Source organism: Panthera tigris, chromosome D3 (genome assembly GCF_018350195.1).
Source record: "Panthera tigris isolate Pti1 chromosome D3, P.tigris_Pti1_mat1.1, whole genome shotgun sequence".
NCBI classification, from domain to species: Eukaryota; Metazoa; Chordata; class Mammalia; order Carnivora; family Felidae; genus Panthera; species Panthera tigris.
Window position 1 is genome coordinate 6,627,453 of NC_056671.1, and position 20,353 is coordinate 6,647,805.

General features: G+C 62.2%; 4 protein-coding genes across 21 annotated transcripts in view; 2 read left to right on the top strand and 2 right to left on the bottom strand.

Annotated features, from left to right (window-relative positions):
- Nucleotides 1-9,871, top strand: part of PITPNM2 (phosphatidylinositol transfer protein membrane associated 2) — a 144,898-nt gene extending 135,027 nt beyond the window's left edge. For 4 of the 10 annotated variants that reach the window (XM_042961785.1, XM_042961788.1, XM_042961787.1 and 1 more), the window contains 12 exons: nucleotides 741-911; nucleotides 1,445-1,594; nucleotides 2,654-2,818; nucleotides 3,519-3,680; nucleotides 4,495-4,643; nucleotides 4,960-5,076; nucleotides 5,390-5,506; nucleotides 5,608-5,756; nucleotides 5,850-5,999; nucleotides 6,363-6,546; nucleotides 6,666-6,794; nucleotides 6,906-9,871. In XM_042961785.1, the coding sequence (XP_042817719.1) occupies nucleotides 741-911; nucleotides 1,445-1,594; nucleotides 2,654-2,818; nucleotides 3,519-3,680; nucleotides 4,495-4,643; nucleotides 4,960-5,076; nucleotides 5,390-5,506; nucleotides 5,608-5,756; nucleotides 5,850-5,999; nucleotides 6,363-6,546; nucleotides 6,666-6,794; nucleotides 6,906-7,229 (1,967 nt within the window). In that variant the 3' untranslated portion in view covers nucleotides 7,230-9,871. The remainder of the gene's footprint in view (nucleotides 1-740; nucleotides 912-1,444; nucleotides 1,595-2,653; nucleotides 2,819-3,518; nucleotides 3,681-4,494; nucleotides 4,644-4,959; nucleotides 5,077-5,389; nucleotides 5,507-5,607; nucleotides 5,757-5,849; nucleotides 6,000-6,362; nucleotides 6,547-6,665; nucleotides 6,795-6,905) is intronic. The other 6 variants (XM_042961790.1, XM_042961792.1, XM_042961789.1 and 3 more) reach the window with 3 other exon arrangements.
- A 34-nt stretch (nucleotides 9,872-9,905) lies between these two features.
- Nucleotides 9,906-13,438, bottom strand: ARL6IP4 (ADP ribosylation factor like GTPase 6 interacting protein 4). 7 transcript variants are annotated; one of them, XM_042961798.1, is made up of 6 exons: nucleotides 13,234-13,438; nucleotides 12,268-12,441; nucleotides 11,522-11,842; nucleotides 11,321-11,438; nucleotides 10,853-10,922; nucleotides 9,906-10,773 (listed from the first exon to the last, which is right to left on the bottom strand). In XM_042961798.1, exons 1-6 carry the CDS (start codon nucleotides 13,262-13,264, stop codon nucleotides 10,717-10,719), a joined length of 771 nt encoding a protein of 256 aa, XP_042817732.1. In that variant the 5' UTR covers nucleotides 13,265-13,438; the 3' UTR covers nucleotides 9,906-10,716. The 7 variants fall into 7 exon arrangements, with proteins under 7 accessions (XP_042817732.1, XP_007079616.1, XP_042817735.1 ...); XM_007079554.3 differs by lacking the exon at nucleotides 13,234-13,438 and adding an exon at nucleotides 12,603-12,926; XM_042961801.1 differs by lacking the exon at nucleotides 13,234-13,438 and adding an exon at nucleotides 12,701-12,925.
- Nucleotides 13,439-13,561: 123 nt separating this feature from the next.
- OGFOD2 (2-oxoglutarate and iron dependent oxygenase domain containing 2) lies at nucleotides 13,562-19,170 on the bottom strand. Its single transcript, XM_042962821.1, has 9 exons — nucleotides 19,156-19,170; nucleotides 18,914-19,019; nucleotides 18,279-18,691; nucleotides 17,788-17,844; nucleotides 16,959-17,072; nucleotides 16,770-16,869; nucleotides 15,175-15,302; nucleotides 14,656-14,913; nucleotides 13,562-14,581 (listed from the first exon to the last, which is right to left on the bottom strand). Exons 1-9 carry the CDS (start codon nucleotides 19,168-19,170, stop codon nucleotides 14,318-14,320), a joined length of 1,455 nt encoding a protein of 484 aa, XP_042818755.1. The 3' UTR covers nucleotides 13,562-14,317.
- Nucleotides 18,603-20,353, top strand: part of ABCB9 (ATP binding cassette subfamily B member 9) — a 36,083-nt gene continuing 34,332 nt past the window's right edge. For 2 of the 3 annotated variants that reach the window (XM_042961795.1, XM_042961797.1), the window contains exon 1: nucleotides 18,603-19,480. The gene's annotated coding sequence lies outside the window, so the exon portion shown is untranslated. The remainder of the gene's footprint in view (nucleotides 19,481-20,353) is intronic. The other variant, XM_042961796.1, reaches the window with a different exon arrangement.

Genomic DNA, 20,353 nt, shown 5'->3' on the forward strand with positions numbered 1-20,353 from the left:
TAAGGAAGAGATCCTCCCGGGTGCCTGGCTTCCCGGTTTCAGAAGGGCCGCAAGCACGCTGCTCCAGAGCCCCTCCTCATGGCTGCGGGGACAGCGAAGAGTGACTTACTGGCCGAGCAGCCTATCAGAGCAAGGATCCCTGCACTGTATGCCCCAGGGGTCAGCCAGTGTGGCCAGGGAGCCCTGACATCCTTACGGGAGAGGAGACTTGCAGGGCTCGTGTTACGTCCCCAGGTCACAGAGGGGTCAACCGAGGCTCAGAAGGGTGCAGACGCTTGCCCAAGAGCAAGTAAGCGCTGGCTTATATATATGTAAGTGGACAGAGACTTAGGAACAGTGACATGGCAACGTTATCTGTAATCGGGAAAACCAGAACCATTGTAACGGTTTGTCCATGGAGGGGGCTGCAGCCGTTAAAGGGTCGGGTAGGACTCGCAGTGCTGGAATGAAGAACGCCAACATTTTTGTGTCAAATGGGGGGTGGAGGGGAGCTCGAAGACGATATAGCACCTGTAACTGTGTGTGTGTGTGTTTAAAAGTGAGACATCTACTCGTGGGGTAGCAGCCCCACCTCACAGCCAGGGCTGCATCCACTCCGCTCAGTTCAAGGACACCTGGTTAATAAACGGTCAGACCCCAAATCGAGAGACATGCTTTTGGATGCTTCCGGACCCCCCATCCCTCGTGCTGCGGACCCCGGCCTCCTTAGGGCTCTGCGATCCCACCCCCGCCCTCCCCAGTTTTCCAGCTGCGGCCAGCCTGCCAGCAAGTCTATAACCTCTTCCACCCCGCGGACCCGTCGGCCTCCCGCCTGGAGCCGCTGCTGGAGCGGAGGTTCCACGCCCTGCCGCCTTTCAGCATCCCCCGCTACCAGCGCTACCCGCTGGGGGACGGCTGCTCCACGCTGCTGGGTGAGACCCGCGGGGGGCCTGGGCCCTGGGCGGGGCGCTCCTGGGGCCCCTGCCGGGTGGGAAGTCCCAGCCTGCGCTGAGCTCCTCGGAAGCTGGGTCCCCGGTATACCAGGTGGCGGGGGGGATTAGCCCCACACACCCCAGCCAGGGAGGGACGACGTGGCCTCACAGGTCAGGGCCTCACCCCAGGTGCCAGGAGGCAGACTGGGACCCAGATTCCCACCCTGTTGCCCAAGACAGAGCTGGGGACCTGGAGGGACCGTGTGAGAACCCATCGTGGCAGTGGCTGGCGAGGGGGCACAGGGATGGGAAGGGGCTGCAGAGTGGGTCTGAGCAGGGGACGCGTGTGAAGGCAGCCCATCGCCCGCTCCCGACCCTCCCCGAGAAGGCCCCATCCCCCCGCCCCGCCCTCGAGCGTGTCCTGTCACGTCCTGGCCTTGAAGGAGCCCCACGTGTCTGTCGGAGGAGTACGTCTGGACTGCCCACGAGAGTGTCTGTTGTTGTCCCGTCTGTTCTCTCCCGTCTGCCTCCAGTTGAGACAGTGCAGAGAAACCCCGAGCTGGTCCTAGAGGGTGGGCCCCTGGCCCCTCTCCCCCCAGGAGACGGCTTCCTGGAAACCAGTATCCCCGTTCCCGCGCTCACCTGCCAAGACGGGCCCCGCCCGAGCCCGGACTGTGCTGAGTGTGTGTAACACCCCCATTCGTGGTGGCGTCTGCTTCGCTGGCTGACTGCTGGTCCCCAGGGGCTTTCCCATGCCCTCCTTGGCCACTTGGAGCCTGTGGGACCCTAGTGGCATCCCACAGAGACCAGACAGGACAAGTCTTAAGGATCAGGTCCCGGCCCCTCCTCCCTAGGCTCCTGGGAGCCTCGGAGCCCAGAGAGGGGACCGGCTCTCCCAGGGACACCTGGCACGGGCGTCAGTCCAAGGGCTCTGTCTCCCATTCGTGAGGCTGGTGGGGGCAGCTAGGAGATGGGGGTGGAACCTTGAGCCTCATCCCACCTGCTCCCCAGGAGAAACCTCTGGTCCTGGGGAGGGTTTGATTCTCAGGGTCCCACTCCTTACCTTCCCTGAGGGAGTCCCCATCTGCATGTGAGTTCTCTAGCTGAGCCCCGCTCTCCCTGCTCTGCCCTGCCCTCAGCCCAGGGCCCAGGTGAGCCCTCAGCACCTGCCTCTGTTCCCGGACACACACGCAGGGCTGGCTCAGCGTGGCCCATGCGGGAGACGTGCAGGGGTGTTGCCTCATCCTCAGTGCCCAGCATTGGGTGCCCCTGGGAGACCACTCGGGCCCCTGTTGCAAGTGCCCCTCAAACCCAGCTGCGGGGGGCCGCGGGTCACACCTGGCCGGGCAGAGCCCGGGAGGCCGGGAGGGCTGGACGAGATCAGGAGCTGTGTATTGGGTAAGAAGCGTGGCCAGGGGGGGCTTGAGCCTGGCCGCCTTGCCTCCCTACCTGTTGTGTGTCTGTGTCGGTCCGTCTGTCCGTCCCTGCCCCGGCTCCGTACCCTGCCCTGTCGGCCCCGAGCAGTCAGGCCCCGGCATGCTTGGGCCTGCCCTCACTGCCAGTCGTGCTCAGATGCCACCGTTCGTCTGCAGTGGGAGGGGTTGGCCTTGCCCGCCCAGCCCAGGGCACAGCGGGCCCTGCCTCCCACTGCTCAGGGCGCCGGGGGTGGGGGTGGGGGTGCTGAGCTGGAGGAGGAGTGCCTGTCTTACCCACTGGCCTCTCTGGTCCCTGTCCACCCACAGCGGACGCACTCCAGACCCACAGCACAGTCTTTCAAGAGCACGCAGCCCCCTCCTCGCCCGGCACAGCCCCCGCCACCCGAGGCTTCCGCCGAGCCAGTGAGATCAGCATTGCCAGCCAGGTGTCGGGCATGGCCGAGAGCTACACGGCATCCAGCATTGCCCAGAGTGAGTGCAGCAGCACCCAGGGCCTGCGCTCCCCGGGCCCTCCCCTCTGTCATAGCAGGGGTCTGCACCCTTCCCGCCCCCGGCCCCGGCCCCGCCCCGAGATAGCGGGCAGTGCCTGGCCGGCAGGCGCCAGGGATGCCGCTAAACGCCCACGACAATCCCAAATGTCCGTAGCGGACTCGAGGGAGGGGGGGATGGCCGGGGCAGCCCAGCGGGGCCAAGTCCAGGCGGCACGAGATGGGCGGTACCATCCAGGCAGCTGGGAGGCGACGGGCCCGGGAAGAGGGGTCCTAACCCCAGAGGGCCCGGTGCTCCCGGAGGAGGAAGCTGTGGGCTGTCTCTGGACCAGCAAACAGAAGCAGATAACCAGAGGGGCAGCTGAGGGGAGCTGGAGAGGCGCGATCTCGCTGCGGCCGCTCCTTTGCTGCTCCTGCCCATCTCAGAAGCTTCTCAGCAGCTGGAAGTAGAGCCCAGGTCACCCCCTCTCAGTTCGCCAGGGCCAGCCGCCCACTCTGTCCTCCTCGACTGTGTGCCTGCCTGCCTGCCTGCCTGCCTGCCTGCCTGCCTGCCTGCTCAGGGGCGCCTGAGCCGAGGCTGGCGTGGGCGTCCTTCTGTGAGGAGGGAGCCTGGCACTCTTCCCAGTGTCCTTCCTGGTGGGCCCGGCGTGGCTGACCCCTTCCTCGTTGTTCTTGCTTCTCAGAGGCCCCAGGGTCGCTCAGCCATACCCCCAGCGTCAGGCGCCTGTCTCTGCTCGCCCTGCCCCCCCCACCCCCCTCTACCCTGGGCCCCCACCCACAGGCCCAGCAGGGGAGCCCCAGCCTGGAGTGGGCCCCCCACCTCCCCGACTTGGACATCAGAGAAGGTACCGGGCGTCACATGGCCTCCGCCCACACACGCTCGCCTCTAACTGGGGTCACTCACCATTTCCAAGCACATCTCACCGCCAGGCCCTACGCTCTGTGGCCTAACCCGAGAGCTAGAGGCTTGGGCTGGGAGCACTCAGGTCTGGGGAGGACGTAGAGGGGTTGACTGGGGGAGTGATGGCCAAGGGACTGCCTGCCTGTCCCATGTGGCAGGCCGCAGGCAGAACTCACAAGGGCCCTGACCCCCATCAGGCACCACTTACCAAGTGTCTGTGTGAACCTAGCAGAAAGGCATCTGATAACCCTTTTCTGGAGCTAGGGGGTTTCCCAGCCCCGAATGGGGGCCAGGACTCACACCCAGACCGTGAAGCTCAGCCTGCGGCTCACGGCAGGCCTTGCCTCGGGGTTCACCTCTGCAAAGTCTGTCACCAGCCTGAGGCCTGCAGGGCACATGGTGGGGGGGAGGGGCAGGAGAGCCTGGAGAGGACAGCAGCAGGGCCCAGGGCAGGGGGTCAACAGGATCAGCGACAGGGCCAGGGATAGACCTATCTCCAGACTGGGATTGTCCCCAGCCCCCTAACTCCACATGCTCCTCCCCCACCCCCGCACCCGGGGCCTTCTGGCTGCTTGTGCACCGTCCTGGAGTCCTGCACCTTCCCTGCTCCCCTCTGTCACCCAGCCAGGGGGGAGGAGGCTCGCTGTGGCTGCACCCCTTTCCCTGGTCAGAGGAGGGTCTAGTCTTTGGGCTGAGCCAAGCCTGCGGGGCCTGGGAACCTCCTGAGGTCCAGCCCGGTCAAGGATCCCTCCTGGCAGTTGCAGCCAAGTGGTGGGGCCAGAAGCGGATCGACTACGCCCTGTACTGCCCTGACGCACTGACAGCCTTCCCCACCGTGGCCCTGCCCCACCTCTTCCACGCCAGCTACTGGGAGTCAACAGATGTAGTCTCCTTCCTGCTGAGACAGGTATCCTGGGGCCCACCGCTAGGAGCACTAGGGCCTTGCAAGTAGGACCAGATGACGCCACCGCTGACATGGCCCCATTTCATAGATGCGGGGGGGAGGGGGGGGTGCTCCCATCAGACCCCAGAGCAAGCAGGATGGAGGAACCCTCGCAGACACGGGGATGGGGTGGCTGTTACTGAACATTCGTGAGACATGTGAATCTGGGGAGGACCAGGAGGCAGACTGTGGTGGGTTGAATAGTGCCCCCCGGGCCCCTCACAGGCTCCTGCGTTTCTGGTTCCTGAGTCTGCCCCATGGCCTGCTTCTTCCCTCCCAGGTCATGAGGCATGACAATTCCAGCATCTTGGAGCTGGACGGCAAAGAGGTTTCCGTGTTCACCCCCTCCAAGCCGAGAGAAAAGTGGCAGCGCAAGAGGACCCACGTGAAGCTGCGGGTGAGGAGGCCTCTGGGGGTCCAGGCCCCAAGGCTGTTGTCCTGTTAGATCCTCGAAAGAAGACACCATATCACAGATGAGGAAACCAAGTCGCAGAGAAGCGTGCTGTGTTACTTAATCCTCAGTCCATGAGGTTGGAGCTGTTGCCCCATTTATAGACAGGGATGTGCCAAGGCCGTGTAGGGCAGGTGGCTGAGCTGGACTCGAACCTGGGCCATCTTGCTTTAAGCCCGTGCCCACCCACCAGGCCCAGGAGATCCCAGCCACCCCTCCATCCCCTACCCTGACCCAGCCTCGCTCCTCCCGTCCCCAGAACGTGACCGCCAACCATCGGATCAATGACGCAGTCGCCAACGAGGACGGCCCGCAGGTTCTGACGGGCCGGTTCATGTATGGGCCCCTGGACATGGTCACCCTGACTGGGGAGAAGGTAAGGACGTGGGGAGGTGGCGGGAGCCCCTACCCTCGCCTCCCTCTGGCTGGGGAGGCCAAGGGCCCAGCCCCTTCGTGACCAGCCTGCCCGGCCCCCAGGTGGATGTGCACATCATGATGCAGCCGCCCTCGGGCGAGTGGCTGTACCTAGACACGCTGGTGACCAACAGCAGCGGACGGGTGTCCTACACCATCCCAGAGACCCACCGCCTGGGCGTGGGTGTCTACCCCATCAAGATGGTGGTCAGGTACGTGCCTCTGGGGGGCGAGCAGGCCAGGCCGGCCACCTCTGGGGCAGGAAGAAGAGGGTCTGGAGGGTTCTGATGAGCTCCCCCTCCCAGGGGCGACCACACGTTTGCCGACAGCTACATCACCGTGCTGCCCAAGGGCACGGAGTTCGTGGTCTTCAGTATCGATGGCTCCTTTGCTGCCAGCGTGTCCATCATGGGCAGCGACCCAAAAGTGCGGGCCGGGGCCGTGGACGTGGTGCGGTGAGTGACGCCCAAGGGCACGGTGGGTGGGCTCAGGGGCAGGAAGCTCCTGGAGGCCAAGTTGGGGAGGGCTCTGGGCACCCGAGCAGGGGCTCACGGAGTCCGCACCACCAGCAGCTCGCCGGGTGACCTCTTAATGTTGATGTCTCAGTTCCTCACCTGAGAAGTGGGGCTCCCGACCAGACCGGTTGTACTTGCCACAGAGGGCGTCAGACCGCGTGACCTGTGTGACCGTCCTCGTGGCTGTTACTATTTCTGCTGAGCCCAGAGATGCAGTGTCCTGCGGCTGGGCAAGGAGGCAGGGTGGCCCGGGAGGGAAGACCGGGCGGCCGTGGGACACCCAGTCCTGCCCCTCGTCGCCAGGCACTGGCAGGACCTGGGCTACCTCATCATCTACGTGACTGGCCGGCCTGACATGCAGAAGCAGCGGGTGGTGGCGTGGCTGGCCCAGCACAACTTCCCCCACGGCGTGGTGTCCTTCTGTGACGGCCTGGTGCACGACCCGCTGAGGCACAAAGCCAACTTCCTGAAGCTGCTCATCTCCGAGGTGGGTCCCAGGCGGCGGGTCCCAGGCGGCGGGGCGGGGCGGGGGCGGCGGCGGCGGCGGCGGGGCGGGGGCGGGGCTGGGTGGGAGCGCCGGGCCACGCCCACACGTCTCGCCCACAGCTGCACCTGCGCGTGCACGCGGCCTACGGCTCCACCAAGGACGTGGCGGTCTACAGCTCCATCAGCCTGTCCCCCATGCAGATCTACATCGTCGGCCGGCCCACCAAGAAGCTGCAGCAGCAGTGCCAGGTGGGTGGGCAAGTCGTGGGGGGCAGCGCGGGCGGGCGGGGGCGGGCGGGGGCGGGCGGCCCCGACAGCCCACCTCGTGACGGCCGTCTTCCTCACCGCCCTCCTCTGCAGTTCATCACGGACGGCTACGCGGCGCACCTCGCCCAGCTCAAGTACAACCACCGGGCGCGGCCAGCCCGCAATGCGGCCACCCGCATGGCACTGCGAAAAGGCAGCTTTGGCCTGCCTGGCCAGGGGGACTTCCTGCGCTCCCGGAACCACCTGCTCCGCACCATCTCGGCCCAGCCCAGCGGGCCCGGCCACCGGCAGGAGCGGACACAGAACCAGGCGGACGTCGAGCAGCGGGGACAACGCAGCATGAGCGTAGCGGCCGGCTGTTGGGGCCGCACCATGGCCGGCCGGCTTGAGCCAGGGGCAGCCGCGGGCCCCAAGTAGGACACCGTTAGCGAGGCCTTGTGGTCTCCGTGGTGCTAGGCCAGGGCGGCCAGCCCCGCCAGGAGGCCCGGCCTGGGCACACAATGTCGGCTGGAGACAAGCTTGTCCCAGGGCCTGGCGGAGGACATAGGCCGTGCCACACAGCCCTCCCAGCCCTGCCTCATGTCCTAGGGTCTGAGGGGTTCCAGCTTGCAGGAAAACCTGTCCCAGGATGACAGAGGGACCAGGACTCCCCACGTGGACTGGCCCGAAAGGCACTCCCAGACACTTGCCCTGCATTGACCTCCCAGCATCCTGGGCCCAGGCCCCGCCTGCCACCTCCCATCCACTAGCTCACCCTGACCCCCAGGTCCCCTCCCACTTGGTAGCAACTCCGATGGGGGACAGCCTGCTTCTTGTTAACTCTAGTTACTCAACTGTTCAACCTCACTGGTCTTGCACTGATTTTTGAGAGTGGAGACCCATTACCGTCTCCTGTGGCTACAGACCCGTTGACATGCATGAAAATCCAACGTTTGCTGATCTGGGACCTATTGCCACACAGAAGGCTCCAGGGTGGCAAATCCTTGTGCAAGCAGGAAGAGAAAGGCCATATCTTAATTTCTGCAGCTCCGCCTGGCCCGCCAACGCTGTGGCAGCCCCGGATCCCTACCCATCTGTCCACCTGCCCCACCTGGAACCCAGTCTGGCAGCGAGGCTGGTGAGGCCCAGAGCCGGCTCCCGAGAAGCCACGCCTCGGGCTCCTGGGCCTGGCCAGGCCCGGCCTCCTGTTCCACTCCTCGCCTGCCATCAGTCAAGGCCACGTGCCTCGGCTCTCCTGCGTTTCTACACCTTTCTACTTATCCAATCTGATTTCTATGAGGTTTTTTTAAATGAGCAATCCTTGGCTGCTTCCTTTTCTTAACTCTTTCAGTACCAAGCGCAGCCCCTCCACATGAAAACACCCAGCACTGTGATGGAGTCCAGCCTGGTTCTGGGTCCCGGGGCCCTGCCCCCTGCCCACGCAGTGAGGTGTGGGGTCCCTGCCTCACCTGACCCCCATTAATTCCACTGAATTTCTACTCTGGGGTGAATGGGCACACACTTAAGTTTTTTTAATGCCAATTCCGTTTTGATGCCGAATCTAAGAAGCCACAATTTGCTTCGTTAGCTTAAGGGCGGGCAGCCACGACTTCATTCCCCACCTGTCAAGGACCACGATGTCCTGCACGCTGGGTCTGAGCATCAGCCCTCCCTCCCCAGAACCGACCACGATCTCAGCTATGGCGCTCGGCTCCGGGCGGCCCTTCGACTGCTCCTCTGCCTTCTTCTACAAGGCGGGGGAGCCTGCCTGGCCAGGCTCCCACTCTGAGAAGCTGCTGCCAACCTGGATACGGCCTCAGGGCCCCATAGGCTGGGATGGGGAGGCACGCAGATTGATGTTCACATTTTCCCGTGTGTAGATATGTACAGCCAAAGGGTTGTGTAAATGTTCTGCAAAAGTGGGTCTATACAGAGTGAAAGCTATTTATTTTGTGCAGAGAAAAATTTCTGGAGGAATAGGACCTTCAGGGTTTGTTCATATTTAAGATGTAGCTTTTTGTTTTTGTTTCAGGCGTTCTGTATAAAGCAACGATTATTTTATGGACCAAGTTTTAATGTAAGTGTTGCAATGAAAGTGCAATATCTGACCCCCACTCTGCTCCCCGGCGGGAAATCGCTTGGCCCGACAATCACAGCCCCAGCGGGGGGCCCCTGTGGCCAGTGCCTCCTTCTCTGTCGGTCCCATCTCACCCCATCTTGCCTACTGCCTCGGTGACCAGCCATCTGGAGAAGCACCTGGAAGAGCCTTGGGCCCACCTGCAATACAGGCTGGGAGGCCTCCTGGCCCGGGGAGGCCATGTGGGCAGTGGGCTCGGCCTCTCCCAGGGGGCAGCTCCCCCAGGCTCCGCACTTCCCGCCTGCCTGCCCAGCCGCCAGCCATGCCAAGGACAACAGCAATAGTCCCCTGGGCCTCTCCCAGTGGCCCTTAGCCATAGATGGTGAGATGGGCAGCCCCCCCTCCCCGTTGACACCTCTCTTCTATATCCAGGTCTGCTTCCTGCCTCCCTTAAGATTCCTTTTGGCACATTCTCCTCTTAAGGAAGCACCAGTTTTTCAGAAACTAAGAGAGGGAGGGCAGAGTCCTTTAAAAATACCAAAAATGTTTACAGTGTTGGGTGCTGAGCTGCAGGGCTCAGGCCCGACCAGTCGTAACCAAAGGGTGAGGCAGGCCTTGCTGACTGCCACCCCCACCCCAGGCCTGTTAGAGTAGAAGCCTTAGTCCCACTCCCAACCCCACACTGAGCCTCCGCCCACCACCCCAGATCCAACCGCCTGCCTTCTCTTTGATTTCTAAAGACGGATTCAGCAGAGACCCCACCCCCAACTTTCCCAGCTCTTTATGAGCTGCCCCTCTACCACCCCACTCCCCACGCCCCCCCCACCACCCCACCTCGTTAGTTTTCTCGTCTCGGCCCCTCCTGTCTCTCTGTCTGGGCCGTGTGTGAGCCGTGTCCTGACTCGCCCCATCCGCCCTTGCTTTCCCTGCACCTTTGGGCCCGAGTGTGCTCTGTATACAGTGTCGTTGTCTGTTACACCAATTAAAGAAGCAGGAAGGCTTCCTTCTGGGTCTCTTTACTGCACCAGCAACCACAGAGCACAGGGTGGGGAGGGGATCTGGGGTGGGGGCACGGCCTGTCCCAGAGCTAAAGCTGTGGTGGGGAGAGGATGTCCTTCCCAATCAACAGTGCCTGCTACGCTGACTGTAACACCAGTACACTTATGCAAGCCTTCCCCTGCACCGGGCCTCCTCCCAGCCCCTTCCTGGGCATGAACTCGGTTCATCCTCACAGCAGCCCAGCCAGGTGGATGCTGAAAGCCTGTCTGCTCTACAGAGGTCACAGCTAGTAACGTGGGCCCGGATTCCCACCCCGGCGGCCCGGCCCCAGCACCAGGACTCTGAGCAGTTGTCATCTGCAGAATAAACAGTGCAGGAAGCAGCCTCCCTCCAAATCGGAGGGGACGGGGTTTAAAAGCCACGTCTCTGGGTTTGGGATTCAGCTGAGGGGTCAGGGTCAGGGTCTGGTCTAAGCAGGCTGACCGGAGGATGAGCAGAGCAAAGGTGGCTGGTCTTCACGAACGTCAGGGTACACCCCACCTTCCCCCCAAAAGTCCTATAGGCCTCCTTTGTCCTCTGGAAGTTGGGTAGCAACCTTCCCTCCCTTCAGCACAAAAAGCCGACCTAACAAAGTTTCCAACCAGGGAACATTTAATATTTGGGAAGTGACGCTCTTGCAGGAGCAGCTGATGAGGCCAGTGACCCCGTCCTCACCCCCTGCATCTGAGAGGAGGCTGGGCCAGAGGCCAGTCTGCAGGAGGAAAGGCAAACAGCACCCACCGGGCTTCCTGCTGCCCACTCTGAAGCCAGTCTCCAGGCCACGCCACCGGCACTTAGCCAGCAGGGCCCTCAGGGCAACAGCCCTGCTCGCATCTGGAAAGCCAGGCCATCCCCTCGGGTAGCTTGCTGGAGAAGAAAGCGCATGGGAGGAGACCCATCAGAAACAGAGCTGGGCGTGGACCCCGGGCAAAGGGGTGACACGAACCTTGTTGATCTCTCGGTGTCGTTCCTTAGTTACGATTTCCTCTAAGACCTCGCCATCTCCCTTAATGAGCCTGGGGGAGGAGGGGAGAGGAGGCTGAGCCTCTTAATGCCAGAGCAACAGAACCAGACCCACCTGGCAAAGAGATGCCAGGGCGCAGGCCCCTGCTACCCTGAGCGGGTGGAACACAGATGCTCCCACCTCTCCCTCTCTCCCACCCTTGGGATAGTGATAAAGGCAGCTGCGTAGGGTCTGCCACCAGACCGGCCAGCTGGCTCTTTGAAGACCTTCCTCAAGGCCCTTCCAGCCCCTGTAAGTGCTTGCTCTGGGCAATAGGGAGGAACAGCCTAAAAACTCCCAGAAATGAGTTAACTGCCCTTCTCCCGTCTTTGGCTTTTTAGCGCAGCAGCCGTCGCCCCTCCTCCTGAGAGTGCAGAGTGTGTGGGGCTGAGCTTTGCCAAGCGCTCCCACCTGGTGCGTCCTGTCTCCGGGTCCACCACCTTGCGGATGACACTCTGCCGAGCATCCCACTCCTCCTTGGTCATGGGCTTCATGGCCTGGATGCGGGACTTCTGTTCATCCGTCAGGACTGCGAGGGGAGTTGGCAGGGAGTGGGCAGCTGGGTCTCAGGGAGGGGGCCCTTCCCCTCCTGCACACTGGGAGGCACCATACCTGGGCCGTCCTCTTCCTCCTCGGCTGATCGGTGCCACTGGTCCAGCGAGGGTCCCGGCAGAGCCTCCCCCTGCTGTACCTTTGTCTTCTCCTTGCCTTTCTTCTTCAGCTGCTTCTTCCTTTTCTTCTTCTTCTTCTTCTTCTTCTTCCTCTTCTTGTCCTTGTGCTTCCCCCGCTTCTTCCGGCCACCACTGGAGGAAGAGGAGGAGGACGAAGAGGAAGAAGAGCTAGAAGAACTGGAAGAAGAGGAGGAGGAGCTGGATCGTGGTCTCCTCCGGGCCTTGTGCTTGCTTCTCTCTGTGATGCAGGGAGAAGGTGAGGCTGGAAGGCCAGGAGGGGAAGAGGTAAACCCTTATCCCCTGGCTCTGGCCTGTGGCAGGCTTAGGGGGACTACTGAGGGGTGAGACCCTCCAGGCCGGGCTTTCCAGCCAGAGCAGGGATCAGCACTCCCTGGAGAGGCACTTTCTGGGCTTCACCCTGTCACTGTTTGACCAGGAGCAGGGCAGCCGGGCCCCTCTCTCAAGTCCTGCTGCTCAAAAAGCGCCATTACGTGCTCCCTTCAATCCTTACACAACGGGCTGGCCCAGCCCCTAGAATCTGAAGGTCTTTCGATCTGGATACGGAGGTCCTACATTCTGCACTCCTCTGACCACTGCTCACAGCCATGCAGGGACGCCCGCCCGGGCCTGCCCGCAGCTTCCTCCCTGAAGTTCCCACACCCCTTTCCCATTCCCTCCGGTCCTCACCCTCCGCCCCAGAGGAGATGGTGCTGGCCTTGTGGTCGTGGGATCTAGAAGCCGAGCAGGTCTTCGGGACATCCTTACTGCTCTTCTTCCTTCTCTTTTCGGACCCTCGCCCCCGGGACCGGCTTCGACTCCTCGAGCGCTTGCGAGAGCTGACGTGAGCCATAGCGCCGCGGGCTGGAGACGGGGAGACACGCTCAAACTGAGGCTCACAGAGCCGATCCCCAGACTGGGCTCCACGGGCGGCTCTTCTCGGGGCCTGGCTCTCGAGGGCCCACTACCCATCGCCACCCGGGGCAGGGACTTGAGGGGGTCCGCGGCCACCGCACGATCCTCACCCACCCCGACCCCCGGGGACCTCAGGTCCTGCGCCGACTCCCGGATCCTCTACCCCTTTAAGGGCTCGCCCCCGCCGGGCCGCTCCACGCCTGCGCACCGGCGCTCTGGCGCCCCTAGGAGCGGCCGCGGTCCCCGGCTGCCAGGTGCGTTCCGAATCCCTCCCCGCGCGCTCCTGTCCTCCACCCGCGCGGCCTCCGCCGCCTCGCAGCCTTGGGGAAGGTCCCCGCAGCTGCTCCGTTCCTTCCTCAACCGCCCATCGGGCGGGACCGCCCGACCCGCGCCACGCCTTCGCGTGAGGAAGCGGCGGCGAGCCGACTTCCGGCCTGGGCAGTGCTCCCAGAGGCCGTCCGGCTGGGAAGCGAGGCGCTGCCTCCTTTAGTCCCGAAGCCCCAGGTTCCGCTTCCAGGGCTCCGGGAGAAACGGTGTGGCTCGCCCACCTCCGGAAGAGGGAAGCAGGGGATCCAGGCTTCGGCCGTGCTCCCCGCTCTTCTCAGACCGCCCTTCTCCAGCCTCCCTGAAGACCCAGGGAGGGAGGCGACCCGACCGTGCGCCTCTTTCCTCCTCGAGATGCCCGCCGTCCTGTCCACCCTGGCAGGCCGGGGGACACCCTAGTCATTCCAGCGTCCCCACCTGGTAATAGAGGTCGCGAACAAATAGCCATAGGGGCCGGAGAGATCGTGACAGTGAGCCAGGAGGGGACCCCTGTGAGGGAATGCGCCACAAGCCTGTCCAGCGTGAGCAGCAGCGGAGGCTCTGCTCCAGCTGATTTCTCCAGTGTGGGCTGGGGCCTGGTGTTCCAGACCTTCCCACCTTCCCCCGCGAGGCCGGAACTCAAGATTTCCGTACGGGAACCCCTGGGTTTTCAGGTGTACAGCCCAAACCCATCACAGCTGCACTCTTCAGCCAACTTGGGGGCGGCCAAGTTGCAAGTTTTTCAAGAACAACAGCAAACATGGAGGGCTGTTATAAAGCACTTTATATCCATTAAATCGTTTCACTCTCACAACAGCTTTCCGAGATAGGTACTTCCCAGATAAGGAAAAGTAAAGCACGAAGAGGCCAAGGGGCTTACTTGCAGCCACACAGCTGGAAGCAGCAGGATCAGAATTTGAACCCAGGCAGTCTGGCTCCAGAGTCCCTGCTCTTAACCCCTCTGTGGAAAGCGCCCGACACCAACTAGAAGTTGCTATCGATGGCTCACCCAGATCCCCTTCATAGACAGATGCACTCACCCAGGCTGTGGTGTCTCCTCACTCATACCTGTACTCTTCTCTGGAAGGTTCCCTGGGCCACTGGGAACCACCACCTCCCCACCCACCCCGCCAGCCCGGCCTTGACACACCTGTGAGCCAATAACCGATGCAGGGGGCAAACTGCTACATTCACGCTCTAGGACGCTTGGTGGGATTGGGCTGAAGCTAGGTGTCCTCTGAAACCACATCTTGGCCCAGGTCCTTCCTGTCCTGTCCTTCCCTCACGCCCTTCTCCAGAAGGTATTCCCTCAACAAACCACCTGCACAGGAATCCTCATCTCAGGCTCTGGTTCTAACACACCTGACCTAAACCAACGTGTCTGCTGAAAGAATGACTCCGAGGCTTGTGTGTCCTTTTGAACCAAGAAGTGCCTGAGGGCTGCAGGGAGTTTATTCTTGCCCTGCCCAACCCGAGGTGGCAGAGCCCTGCCATGCCACCCCGACACTGGCCCCAACCAGACTCAGGTCAGTGCGCACGCATCCACCGTGGTGGGCTCCTCACGAGTGAAGCCGTCGCCGAAGCCATCGTCGTCCACCAGCTCAGGTTTCCGGCAGCACATGGGGCACAGGCGGTTGCGCACAGCAGAGGCCCGGAGCCAGACGACAAGGTTCCAGCGCTCGCCAGTGCCTAGGGGCCGGGCCCCGTGCAGCTGGCCACCCTGGTGCAGGATGCCCCGGCCCACCACGTGTTCCACCTCCAGGGGCCTGGCCAGGGCTGAAGGTGCCTGCAGACAGCGGAGCTCAGGCCTGGGCACTCCCGGCTGCCCCAGGCCCTGCCCCCCGGGTCACACACACTAACCTGGAAGAGGTCCCCGAAGTACAGGGCGCCCCCCGTGAAGGCCTTGCCAAGGGCCACGTTGAGGGTGAGTTCGGCATTATCATAGTGGCAGCCTAGCTCACGGTCCTGGCCCGGTGCATATTTGACCACAAAGGCACGGTGGCTGTCGAGCCAGCCCCCACCGCAGTCTGGGTACAGCAGGGCCATCAGTGGCTGCAGGAAGCGTTCCCGCAGCGGAGTCACCAGCGGCTCATCCAGGCCTAGCTCGTGCAGCAACACCTGGGAGGGGGATCCTGGGAGTCGGCAGGGAAACCGGTGGGGGCCTCACCCTGGGTCCCTGCGGGGAGTCTCTTCCTAGGGACAGCAGCGCTTTGCAGAGATCGATGGGCTTAACTTCAAAATAACCCGACCGTGACCTCATCTTACAGACTGGGAGACCAAGACCAACGGGACCCAACAGCTCTTCTCTCGCACTGCAGCTACGGCTCCCCAGCCCCGGCTCCCTGCCGCCTCGGGCCCCCCGGAGGGAGCCGCACCTACCCCATAGTTGTTCATGGTGTTGGGTCTTCCCTTGGGCATGTCCGAGTGCTCGAAGTGCTCCAGCTCCTCCAGCAGGGCCTGGCAGAATGGCGCTGTAAAGACCGGCAGCCGGTAGATACGCTTCTCCCCTGCGGAAGGAGGGACAGTCTGTTGGCTGGGAGCTTCCGTGTGGGTTTCAGTCTCCTTGCGAGCTGTGAGCCTGGGCACGTCTTTTCACTTCCCTCAGCCTCAGTTTCCTCATCCGTACGATGGGGATAACGCAGGTACTCACTTCTCAGGGCTGTTGTGACCATTAATGACATGATGCGTGGGCAGCAGGGGGGCCTATTCTCGGGTCCCCTTATTTGTCCCTGGAGCCTCTCCTCCTGCTGCCGCAGGTGTCCACAGCCTAGCCATCAGACTCAGATGTGGGTTCTGGTGAGACCCAGAGGTGGGAAGGGATTAGCCCAATGACCCCCAGCAGGCCAGTGATGGAGCCCAGCAGGGATCACAGGGCCAGCGCCAAGCTTTCTCTGCACCCCATCCCATGAGCCACCAACACTTGTACCCCAACTGAAGTGCCTCCTGGAGCCTCTGTTCCCCACACAGGAAGGCTGAGGGGGGCTGCTCTTTCTTGCCGGGTCCTGGTAGGGAGAGGCCAGGCTCTGAACGGAAATGCAAACATTTCTTGGCAGATGCACCAACACCCTGGGGCGCACGGCTGGTGTGCCCCCACACTTTTGGCCAACTCACAGCCGACAGCCTTCACCCAGACAACCGTTACACGATCTCCGCTGTTGGGGAGTGGATGGGAATGAGGAGGGATGCCCCCGGGCTGGGAGGGGATGTTTCATTCACACTCCACCCTGTGCCTCACAACAGAGCACGGGCTTGATAAGGGGAGCAACACCTTGCACCTATCTCCCCAAAGGATCCCCTAGGCCTAGGAATAACCGTAACTGTAAGACTGAGGAAACCTCTAGATGCTATGCACCCAGCCCTTTACGCATGTTACCTCACTTAATCACACTTTAGCAGATGGGTATTACTATCGCTCCCGTTTCACAGATGATGAAACTGAGGCAGAGGGCTTAAGGAACTCGGAAGGGCCAGACTTCCTGCTAGGGTTAGCCCACGGGAGATCCCAGCAGGAGACTCAAAGGCCAGAGAGATGCGGCATTTCTGAGTTGGGCATGGCTTTGTGCTTCTGCTCGAGGCCACAGCTGCTTCCCGGCAGCTGCTTCCCACCCCTCTCCCACAGCTCCAGGTCGTGGCGGGCTCAAGACACTCACTCTTGCCCACTTCTCCAGGTCTAGGGATAAGGAACTATCTGCTCCCCACCCCCCTCACCCCCAGGGAGAGGGGGAGGGGAGTGGTCCTGTGTCAGCTGTCCCTTCGTTAAGTTCTTCAGTCACCCCCATTCGAGTGTGCCAGCTGGCTCATACCTGACACAGGCAGGTGGGCAAGTGAGTAAGTGACTACAGATGCCCTGCTCCCGGCGGGTCCCACCAGCCCTTCTAGCTCCTGCTGGCTTAGATTCTGGAGGCAGACATGGTAGGTGGAGGGACCCCACCCCTTAGTCCTAGTCCTACCGGGTGATGGGGCCAGGGTCTCACCAGACACTGTCTCCAGCCGCTGGAGAAGGCCTTCAAGGTCTGCACCCGGCGATGTGCTGTACTCGGCTGCGGCCAAAAACTCAGGGGCCAGGGCCTCATCCTGGGGGCAAAACACACCGGCTGTGGGGCAGACGGCCTCCGGTGCCGGCTGCCTCCACCTCCTTCCAGTAACCTGCCCTGACCAGGTACCTGCAGCGTGTTGTAGATGTGAGGCCGCACCGGGTGGTAGGAGCGTGCGATGAGGGCTTTCCTGGCGGCCGCCTCCTGCCCCAGCCGCTGCCGCCGTTCCACCTCCTCCTCGAGCTGGGGATGGCACAGGGCCTGGTCATCCAGATGGGGCCGCCCATCACCCCCCAAGGTCATTGTACAGAGGAGGAAACTGAGGCTCAGGAAGGCCAGAGCAGGACCTGGGCTGACAGCCCAGTCTCCCTACACGCCTGACTCGATCAGGGTAAACTGCAGGTGCCAAGCCGCTGGCTGAACGCAACTCCTTCTAGTAGGGGCCCGTGCCGCTCGGGGTTGCACCACTCAGGGCCTGGCAGGGATGAGAGCCCCTCCCCATACCTCAGCCAGCTGGGCCCCCGAGGGAGGGGAATGGAATCCCAGCCAGTCCTGTGTTCCAGAGGCTGCGGAGGGCTCGCCTAGGAAGTTTCCCGTTACCAAGCCTCCAATGGAGGAGGACGTGGAAGGTGGAGCAGCCCCGGCACCAGCCAAAGGGGGTGGGTGGACAGACGAAGAGCCGGGAGCCAGAGCCGGGCGGTCCCGGGCGGGATCTCAACTCCACCTGCTGTGACACCTCGGGCCAGTAATTCCCTCTTTAAGCAAAAGTGTCTCGTCTCAGGGGGGCGTGGGGTAGACGACCTGGCATTTGCCACTTTCTCTTTTTCTGGTGTCAGGACACAGATACTGCGGTGAGTGGACACGGGAAGGACCCCCCCCCCCCCAAACTGCTGACACAACCTAAAGAGGAAGGGCTAGGCTGGGTGTGGAGGGGGTCCGCGAGGGTGGGGAGCGTTACCTCTGCTAATAGCTGCTGGAAGTCTTGGGGGCTGACACATCCTCGGCTGCGCAGGATCTGAGAGCAGAAAGTCCAGGGAGCTCAGCTGTGTGACCTTGCGAGTAAGTCACTTAACGCCTCTGAGCCTCAGTTTCCCCAGGTTAAGATGCAGACGAGAGCCTGGACCTCACAGGATCATTGTGAGGATGAAATTCGATAAGCACGCAAAACAGACAGCACCGAGAGCGCGCCGAGCCTGGCCCTGCCCTCAGCACTTTACCTGTATGTTCCACTCATTCATTCATTCCTTACGACAACCTCACTAAAGAGACACTATTATCCCCCTTTAAGGTGAAGAAAGCGAGGCACCCAGAGATTAAGTCATTCTTGTTATCACATCTGAACACCCGGGCAAAGCACAAGACCTGGGGGACGAAGGTCCCTCCTCCGCCACCCCTCCCCCATCACCCCGCCCCGCCCATTTCTCCGCAGAGCCACTGGGGGCCACTCACCGGGCCATAGTCCCGGCGAAGCTGCTCCTCGCCCCGGAAGCGCACGTGGAGCCGGTAGCGCGCCACGTACAAGTTCTCCGAGCAGAAGCAGGCGCAGCGGCAGAAGCGCCTCGGGCCCCCAGCCGTCGCCACGGTGAGGAGGCGAGCGTCGCCCCGCAGGGTTCCGTAGGGGCACTTCCGGCACGCCCCCGACGGGGGTGGGGGCGCGGCGGTGGCACGGGAGGCAAGGGTCCGTTCTGAGTTCGCAAGTGCAGAAGAGGACGAAGACTCCGCGCCAGAAAACGGGTCTGCAATGGGGAAAGACGCTCCGGGGCCGGACTGGGGCGAGCAGCCTCGGCGGACAGAGCGTGTGGTCTTCTCGTTCCGCCTCACAGTTCCCCCATCCACGACGTGGGGATTAATCACCCCACTTTACAGATAGGCAAACTGAGCCGCACCTTCGCAGGCCGGGGACAAGTCGGGACTTGGAACCGCAAGACGTTTTGCTTCAACGCTGCCTTCCTTTTCTGCTCGGAGCTTTTGAAGAGGCGGCCAACGCCAGGAGGACAGGAGTTCTGGGGTCCGGTCTCGTTCTCTCCCAACTATCCAGTTCTGTGCGTCTGAGCTCGGGTTTCGCATTCGGCCCGGGTCCCTACCCGGCACTCCTCGAGCCTCCGCCACGGTCTCCAGATTCGCTGCTGACGGCCCCGGGATGTGTTTTCTCGAAAACGCTCCGTCCGGCGTGACTTCCGGTGGCTCCTCCTAGGGATACAAATGTGGGCGGGGATCGGGGTGTGGTCTGCTGGCGGCCACACCCCTCACGACCGGCTCCCAGTGGTGCTGTGCACCGCTGCTGTGTGAGATGAGTGTGTTTTTCTTTTAGAGTGTGCGCCCCTACCTCGGGGACACCCATCGTAGCTCCTACGTACTTGTCTGGGAGGCCCCCATCTTGGTCCTCGGTTCACCCCCCACGCCCAGAGCCGCAAAGCCCCGGGAAGAAGCGTGGATGGCAGCCCTGTGACTGGGGGAGGAAGTCGTGTCCCCTGCAACAGATCTCGTCCCCTGTCCTAGAGTTCCCTCCCTGGCTCAGCGTGGTGTGGGGAGGCCTGGGCCTCAAGACTCCAGCCCTTACCCCAGATACGCAGATGACCACAAATGATAACTCCTGTTGGCCGAGCCTCCACCTTACCTGCTTCCATCCCTACGGCAAACCTTTGAGCGAGGTACTGTCTTACCATTGTTACAGATGGGGAAACTGAGGCTCAGAGAGGGGCGGTGACCTGCCCCAGGGTTCACAACGGGAGTCCTCCGAGTGGTTGGTTTCTGAAGGATTTCCGATCTTCTCTTTGTGCTTGTTGGCATTTCTTTTCTTTTCTTTCTTTTCTCTTTTCTCTTAAATGTTTATTTGTGAGAGAGAGTGCACGCACAAGCTGGGAAGGAGCAGAGAGAGAAAAGGACAGAGGATCTGAAGGAGGCTCCAGCTCACAACTCGGGAGATCGTGACCTGAGCCGCCCAGGTGCCCCATCATTTATTTTCTTGATGCTTTCCTTTCCTTCAGATGTACAGTCGGGTTTACACCCACGCACTCACACTGGCAGTGAGACACGTACACACTCATGCACACCCTTACATGCTCACATATGCTAACACACATTCACACACCGTCACAAATACGCTTGTACCAGTGACACACTCACACATCCACTCACCCTCACTCACACACACAAAACACCTCACGTACGGTCACAGCCGCACACTCACACATCCGGCACGCTCACTCACACTCACAGACAGCACAGTCCCTGGTTCCTCTCAGCTCTGTGGCAAATCGACCCCCGATGCCTGCCAGTGGCTCCTACCGAAGCTCCTACCAAGGGAGACGGGAGAACTTCACGTCCTGTGAAGTATGGTGCCAGGCTGCCTTCCCCAGCCGTCTCCAGCAGCATGTTCGGGGGTCCAGGGCTCCAGCCAGCACCTCGGGGGGCTGGGAGAAGGCTTCTGCTCTCAGGGCAACAGCCTGATTGGTTTTCACACTGGCTGGCCAGGGGCCAGCCCAGGGGGGCGGTGGGCAGGACCACCCCAAGTGTGGGAGGTT

What these genes read in the sequence shown, in the direction of transcription:
- ARL6IP4 (XM_042961798.1), bottom strand. Translation starts at nt 13,264, where the DNA reads ATGGCTATTTGTTCGCGACCTCTATTACCAG. An exon ending in TTCGCGACCTCTATTACCAG is followed by an intron (nt 12,442 to 13,233) that starts GTGGGGACGCTG and finishes CCCCGTCTCCAG; the next exon opens with CCCGCGGCGCTATGGCTCAC. An exon ending in GACACCGAGAGATCAACAAG is followed by an intron (nt 10,774 to 10,852) that starts GTTCGTGTCACC and finishes TTTCTTCTCCAG; the next exon opens with CAAGCTACCCGAGGGGATGG.
- OGFOD2 (XM_042962821.1), bottom strand. An exon ending in TTCGCCGGGACTATGGCCCG is followed by an intron (nt 17,845 to 18,278) that starts GTGAGTGGCCCC and finishes TTCTGCTCTCAG; the next exon opens with ATCCTGCGCAGCCGAGGATG. An exon ending in GCGGCTGGAGACAGTGTCTG is followed by an intron (nt 15,303 to 16,769) that starts GTGAGACCCTGG and finishes CTCCTTCCGCAG; the next exon opens with GGGAGAAGCGTATCTACCGG.